Below are 7,614 nucleotides of genomic sequence, written 5' to 3' on the forward strand. Positions count from 1 at the left end.
CACTCGTTATATGAACCCAGTGATTTCTCTTATCTCTTCACTTTGCAGCTTCCCAGAGCAGGGGGGAAGCCCCAGGGCTCCCAGGCAGTGTGTTTTTAAGCTTTCTCAAGGGAGGGATTGTTAAAATTTCCTATTCCATGAACTACAGAAGAAATGAAAAGTAAAAAAGAAATGAAAAGCCAACACCAACCTTCCACTCAGTCCCCCAAAACCTGCCATTAGCCTTCCCAGGCCCGTGCCACACTCTGCTTTTTCCCCTCCTGGTTGACTTGTGGAATGCATTTCTGGTTTGATTTTCAGTATTTGTGATGCTGAAACCTCTTGTGTTTAAAGCACATTCCTCAAAAGCAGCAGCAAAGCTCATTCCATCATCTCAGAGCAGCCTTTTCCTTTCCATGAAACAACCTGCCACGTGAGTGATGGTTTTAAATTGGCTTTCACAACGAGGGATGCAGTTTCCTAGAAACCCGAGGTTGACAGGGAAAGGCATCAGACAAAGCAGGAACAGAAAGGGCAGAGCTCCTTCCCGGGCTCATGCTGACACTGGCTGTGTCACTGGCTGTTTTGGGCAAAGAGGTGACATCCTTTGAGCAGCTTCCCCTGGTTTCCAGGAGCTGTGCCAGAGAGCCCCGGGCCATCCCCAGCACTGGCGAGGGCTGGAGCAGTGTTTGGCACTGGCTGGAGGGAATGTGGGAGCAGTCCCACGGTGGGGATGGCTCTCAGGGAGTTTTGGCCACAGCCAGAGGACACACAGGTGACACTGCCACATTTCTTCCCTGTCACCACCTCAGTATAGACTGATCCTTTGCCATCTGCTTTTCCCTTGCCCAGCACCCCCCAGTCGTGCCCATTCCTCAGGCTGGCACCAAGTGGGCTCTGAGCCAAGCCAGCCTGAGCAGCCCCAGCAGGGACGAGCTCCCGGCACTGCTGTCCCAGTGCTCTTCATCCCTTTGGGCCTTGCCTCGGGCTGTGGTTTGTCCTGGAGATGGGTTTCTGGTAATGAAACCCATGGGTTTCAGGGATAATGAAGTGCTCCTATGGAATGACTCAAGGAAAACGCATCCTCCTCTCCCAGGACTCATTTCCCCACCTAAAGGGTCGTTCTAGGGACAATGAAGCAATCTCTGCAGCTTCCTCTCGCTCCATCGGGGTGGAGGGAGGAGGGATGGGGCGAGTGTGAGCCCCGGCACCCTGCTTTGCCAAGGTGTGCCCTTCCCAGCACGTCCCAGCCCCGCCAGCTCTCCAGGCACTGGGCTAACATCCATCCTGGTGATCCACAGCAACGCCCACAGCCAGCCTGAGCCACCGAGACAGGAATCCTGCCAGCAGCACGGGGGAGCAGCGTGTCAGACACATCCACGCAGAGAATTCCTGCCTTTCTGGAAGCTCTGGATGCACTGAGCAGATGGTCCATGCTGTTGAGCTGTTGTGACAGCCGGGATGAGCCCCCCAGCTGAAGCCCCGCAGGGTCCGGAGGCTCAGCCGGGCCGGCTGGGCTGCACGGGGGCGTTCTCAGGGCAGCTCGGGTGGGCTGGCAGCAGAGCCGGGCAGCGCCTCACCTCTCCAGAACCCAGGCTCTGCCCTGCAAGTGCCCATTTGTGGCCATCCGGGGAATGTTTCTCCTTTGGAAGGTTTTATTTTTCAGTTTAAAAGAAAAGAAGGTTCCCACCCTGTGTCAATCCCATGGAGGGGGGAGCAGGTCCTCTCCCAGGGAATACTGTCCCATGGTGAAAGGAGAGGATCTGTGTCCCCTTATATGTGGGAATAGCCAGATTTTTGCTCCTATTGTGTCCTTGCTGGGTGCTCACTGGGCTCCGGGCTGGGTGGCAGGGCTCTGGGTCTCTCCTGCCATGGGGGCTGCTCACCAGGGTTGGGGCACCTCTGGTTTTTGGCAACCGTGTCAGGATCTGTTTCACTAGTGGCCAGAGCTCAGGAGCACCTGCAGATACCTGCCAGACCCCACACACTTGTCCCAAGGCATGCAGCAAACCAGGTTGGAGCAGAGGGATGGAACAGATGAAGGAATGGGGTTGGGACAACCCGCTGGCAAGCTGCGGTGGGCTGGGGCTACCCTGCCAGTCTCTGGACCAGGGAATAAAAAGTCTGGAAATGGAGGCTGTGGGCCCTGGGCACTGCAGCTCCCCACTCCTCAGTGTGGGGCTCTGGGCAGTGGGGTCTTTGTGGCAGAAGCAGGAGCACCAGCACCAGACCCAGCCCATCACTGCTGCATGGCACTGACAACCCACAGCAAGGGCAGAGCTCTGACCGACACAAATGCCACAGGTTTGTTCCTAGCAGAACCAGAAACTCATCCTCCAGGCAGGTTCCATGTGCTGGTGGTTTATCTTTAACAGGAAAAGCCTGGAGCAAAGGCATAAAGTAAGAAATATTTAATTCCACAGTGCTGGTTTGCATTGTATGTTTTCCACTTAACAAATATTTTAGGCACATGTGCTCCAAAAATGGGCTCTGTCTCCTGCAGGTTTGTGTGCCTGTGCTCCCGCACATGAGGCTGCCCCCATTAGCCCTTTTCCAGCAGCTTCTGCCCAGTGGCACCGCTCCAGCGTGGGCTCTCCCCACTCCCCGGGCCCGTCCTGCCTGCTGGGGCCCCTGGGAGAGCCCAGGGATGTGCACCCAGGGCTGGGGCTGGGAACCGCCGAGCTCCTCCCTGCTCGCTGCCAGCCCCTGTGCAGCCAGGGCTCTCACAGCCAGCTCTCAGCCCCATCACCAGCCTGGCCCAAGCACCTGCTCCATCCCCACCCTCTCCAGGGCATAGCTGGCACTCAGAGATGTCCAGAACTGCTGTGGCCATCCAGGACTGGGAAAAGGGCAGACTGGCACACGCAGTGTCCTGGGTAATGGAACATCATCCAGGGGCTGGCAGCAGGGTGCTCAATATTTATGTGTACGGATGTTTTTGGATGGAGCTGTAGCACCCCCTGTGCCTGGCCACCCCACAGGCTCTCCAGGCTGGGCTGAGCCCAGCACAAGGAAAGCTGCTGCTGGGTAGTACCACAAATCCCCTCTGCTCCTGTGCATGCATGCCCATATGTTTTGCTAGGTTTGGGGAACACTGTGATGGCCAGCAAGAAGATCCCAGGGCTGTCCTCACCTCATGGCCTCCCTCACACACAGACATACCCAGCAATGTATATATATATTATATTATATTAAAAAACCAACAAAAAGGGAAAAACCCAACAGAAAGAACAGCCCTCCCCCAAGTAAAATGGAAGCAGGAACGTTACACGTGGAAGGGGAGGCTGAGGGGAGCCAGGAGTCCACACATCCCGAACTTGAACATGCGTGTCACCAGGAGCAGAGGACCCAGCAACAGCACTCTGCCCTCCCTCCATGTCATCAGCAGGGCCCAGGGATGGGGCTGCTGCTCCCAAATCATGGTGACAATTGGGTGGGCTCTGCTTTCAGTACCACAAGAGGACAATGTGAGTGACTGGGAAAGGCCCCCAGCCCCTGCTCGGGGTGTGGGGCTCCCCCAGTCCCCATCTGGCCGGGTGTGAGACATGTGTGGGGGCCAGGGGGTCCCACAATTAGTGCAATTTCATCAGGTGCAAATGTCACATTAAGGGCTCATGGTCTCTGGGCTGAGGATGCTCCCTGAGCCCATCCCAGCAGTGCCGGCGCCTCCTCGGCATTGCCAGGGCCACCATCCCCCTGCAGGGCCTGGCATCCCTCTGGGGTGGCACAGGCTGAGCAGCCCCATGGGACCGGCACATGCGGAAGGGACTTCCATGAGACCTTCCCATGAAACACATCCAACTTAAAAGGGTGAATTCACCTCCCAAAGTGAAAGGGGGCATGAGCCAGGCTGTGGGGATGGAAGGCCTGCCCCTGCTGCACCCTCCCTGAGCTCCTGCACGCCAGGGCTGGGAGAAGCAAACGGAGCTGCTCCTCTGTTCAGGAGGAGTCAAGAAGGAGGGTGCATCCCCTGGGCCTGCCCTGCCAGGCACCATGGGGAAGCAGCCTGGATCAGAGGGAAAGCCCTCGCAGCTTGGCAGGGCCGGCAGCAGATCCTTCCCCAAGGTGCTGCCCACCTCCCTCTTCCAAAAACCACAGCCCAGACACACCGAGAGATGGCATGCTGGGGAACACTCTCCTCCTGGACAAAGCTGTCACCACCAGACTCACCAACATGCATCCTCTTGGCCAGGTCACTGGGAGGGGTCACCACATGAATTCTGAACTGGCTCCAGATGAATTCAACCTGTCCCTGGCACAGCCCCCATGGGATGAGCCCCAAGAGCCCTGTCCAAGCCAGCCACTCACTCCCTGAGCCTGGGCTTTACCATCACAGGATAGGCTGAGTTGGAAGGGGCCCATCAGAATCATTGCGTTGAACTCCTGGCCCTGCACAGGACACCCCAACAATCCCACCCTGTGTTTGGGAGCATTGTTCAAATGCCCCTTGGCCTCTGGCAGCCTTGGGGCCATGACCATTCCCTGGGGAGACTGTGCAGTGCCTGACCACCCCCTGAGAGAAAAACCTTTTCCTGACATCCAACCTAATCCTCCCCTGACTCAGCTCCAGCCATTTCCTTCAGTCCTGTCATTGGTCACAAGAATGAAGAGATGGGTCCTGCCCTTCCACTCCCCCTTGGGAGGAGTTGAAGATGACAAAGAGGCCTCCCCTCTCTTCTTCTCCAGCTGAACAAACCAAATGACCTCAGCTACTCCTCAAAAGACCCCTCCAGACCCTTCTCCATCCTCACAGCCCTTCTTTGTTCACTCTCTAATAGCTTCATGCCTCTTTTATATTGTGATGTACAAAACTGCCCTCAGGGCTCAAGGTGAGGCTGCCTCAGCCCAGAGCAGAACATGACAATCCCCTCCCTGGTCCAGCTAGCCTGATGCCCCCAGAACAGGGATTTCCCTCCTGGCTGACTGAGATCCAACTGGACCAGGTACCCCAGGGCCCTTCCACGGCTGCTCCACAGCCTTTCTTTCCTCAGTTCATACACACAATCAGGGTTGCCCCATCCCAGGCACAGAATTTACCACCTTCCCTTGTTAAACTTCACATGGTTGGTGATTCCCCATCTGTCTAATTTGTCTGGGTCTCTCTGCAGGGCCTCTCTGCCCTTGAGAGAGTTGACAGCTCCTCCCAGCTTAGTGCTGCCAGCAAACTGACTTAGTATCCCTCCCAGTCCTGCATCCAGGTTGTTGATGAAAATGTTGAAGAGCACAGGGCCGAGGATGGAGCCCTTCAGAACCCCAAAAGTGACTAGTGCCAGCCTGATGTCACCCTTTGTGCCTGACCCTTGAGCCAGTTACTCAGCCACCCCATGATCTGTTTTTCCAGCTGTGGGCTGGACATTTTGTCCAGAAGGATCCTGTCAGAGACTGCTAAAGCCTGCTAAAGTCCAGAAAGACTGCATCTCATGGCTACCCTAGATCCATCAGGTGGGTTACCCTGTTGTAGAAGAAAATACAAGCAGGGGTAGTTCCCTATCAGCAAGCTCCACAGGGAGAGGCTGGCAGAGCTGGGTGGTCTCAGCTCAGTGGTTCCCACTCCCACCGAGGCACCACATCTAGAGGAGGAAAAGGGGCTTCAAATGTCACAGGGCAAAGCCCAAGCACCAGCTGCCTTGGGCCACCATAATGCCTGAAATCCCTGGCCCACAATGCCCCAGACACTCACATGCCCACTGGCCCCAAACTGTGCCACAGACCCCCATGGTGGCAACAGGGATTGTGTGCCAGCCCAGCTCCTCTTGGCCTCTTAAATAAATCTGGAGACTGGAGCTTGCCCAGGGGACTTGATGCTTGTGGTTACTGGGAATACTGGAGACAGCCAAAGAGCTCCCAGTAACCAGGGTCTCTGAGCCTCTGGGACAGACTCAGTCCTCTGCCATGGAATAAACAGGATGGCTCCACACTCACACCACCACACAATCATGGAATAGTTTGGGCTGGAAGGGATCTTTAAAATGCACCCAGTCCAATCCCCTGGCGTGGTGTTGAACAAACCAGAAGTCAAGATTCAGTGTAATTAATTGAGATTTTGGGTCACAGAGCATAGAGGTAGTCTTTGAGCAGGACTCTACTGTGGGCTTAGAGTAGGAAGATGAGTTTTTGCTGCTGGGACACCAGACAGGACACCAATGGAGACCTATGTGGAGCAGGGCACTGCTGGCCAGACACTCTGTTGGGAAGGAGCAGCTGCCAGACCTCTGTGCCAGGGGCCAAAGCTTCCCAAGGATGCAAGCCTCCCTGGATACTGGGAAGCTCTCAAAGGAGGAGATGGTGGGCTAGGGGTCCGTGACTCTCCACTGCAGGACCCCGAAAATTATCAGGAGCATGCCATCTGCAGCACAGACAGCCACCAGGAACACCCTCAGTGCCACCTTCACTCCCACAGAGCACCACCCTCCCTCCACAGGACCACCATCCACCACACAGCCACTGCCAGCACTCACCGAGTGCTCCAAGCCTTACCCATCCCACCAGGGAAGCTACCAAGCCTTGGCCACATGGAGAGTCCTCCCTGGAAAGTGCTGCTCAGTGCTCTGGGTCCCTACACCAGCTGTCAGCGGGCCCCAGAGCCCATCCCTCCTGTCCCAATCTGTGCCTCATGGTACACACGAGCCATTCCTGACCACCATGGCACCTCAGGTCACCCCGAAACCTGCCCTGGCCTTTCCAGCCCCCCAAGGGAAGACAGAACCATCCAGGTGACAATCTTCTTGGGGAGAGATGGGAGCAACTGCCAAAGAGCTGCTCCAGCCACTCTTGCACACCCTGGAGCTCACCAACAGCAGTTCATTTCCAGCTGTGGTTCGAGGTTCCTCCACTTTTTCCATTAAAGTAAGATGGAGCTGGGTGTGGATGGTGCCCGACTGCTCGGGCGCCACAGTGGCTCTCTGGCACGGCTGCCAGTGGGCAGCTCTGGCCACCTGCACCCACCGGCACGGCCAGTGCTGCCATGGGGCACGGGCAGGCCTGGGCAGCCTAGTGACAGGCTTTCATTCCTGACACGTATGGGGACTCCTGGGGCCGGCAGTTACACTCCTGCTGCTCAGGGTAATCGATGAAATCTGGGGCAGGCAGCCCTGAGAGGATCATCAGGGATTTGTTCCAGATGGTGAAGGTGGGACACACTGGCAGGATGAATGAGACTTCGAAGGTGTGGAGGTGGAGAGAGTTGGCCGGGTCGTAGAAGGAGAGGGCGTTGTTGTCGTAGTCCAGGAGGACACCGAGGCGCTTCATCTGCGGGTGCACCTCCACCAGCATCTCCTTGTTGTTGTGCCGCACCACAAAGTTGTTGTTGCAGCGGGAGAACACCCAAGAAGAGGAGTTCTTCCCAATCCACTCGTTTTTGGGGGCTGACTTGTAAGCCACGCCGATGGCATACCTGCAGGAGAGGAGAAGCTGTGCTCAGCATCCTCCAGCCTCAGCCCAGCACCAAGCCCAGCCCTGATGGCTACAACACCCTGTGCTTTCAGAGCCCATCTGCTGTAAGGGCCACAGGGTGGGCATGTCTGGCAGAGGCCGGACTGGGAAAGCATCCCCCCTCACACAGGTGGTGCCTTACCAGGTGGAGGATCCCACCACCACCTCCCAGTAGTGGCAGGCGGCGGGCGGGGAGAGGGTGTC

General features: G+C 56.8%; 1 protein-coding gene across 1 annotated transcript in view; it reads right to left on the minus strand.

Moving 5' to 3' along the window:
* Positions 1-3,178: 3,178 nt before the first annotated feature.
* Positions 3,179-7,614, minus strand: part of LOC102033738 (probable E3 ubiquitin-protein ligase MID2) — a 48,070-nt gene continuing 43,634 nt past the window's right edge. The window contains 2 exon segments of the mRNA XM_031063452.1: positions 3,179-7,372; positions 7,553-7,614. The exon segment at positions 7,553-7,614 is cut by the window's right edge and continues 137 nt beyond it. Of these exon segments, the coding sequence (XP_030919312.1) occupies positions 6,970-7,372; positions 7,553-7,614 (465 nt within the window). The 3' untranslated portion in view covers positions 3,179-6,969.

Source organism: Geospiza fortis, unplaced genomic scaffold, assembly GCF_000277835.1.
Source record: "Geospiza fortis unplaced genomic scaffold, GeoFor_1.0 scaffold412, whole genome shotgun sequence".
In the NCBI taxonomy this organism is placed as follows: domain Eukaryota; kingdom Metazoa; phylum Chordata; class Aves; order Passeriformes; family Thraupidae; genus Geospiza; species Geospiza fortis.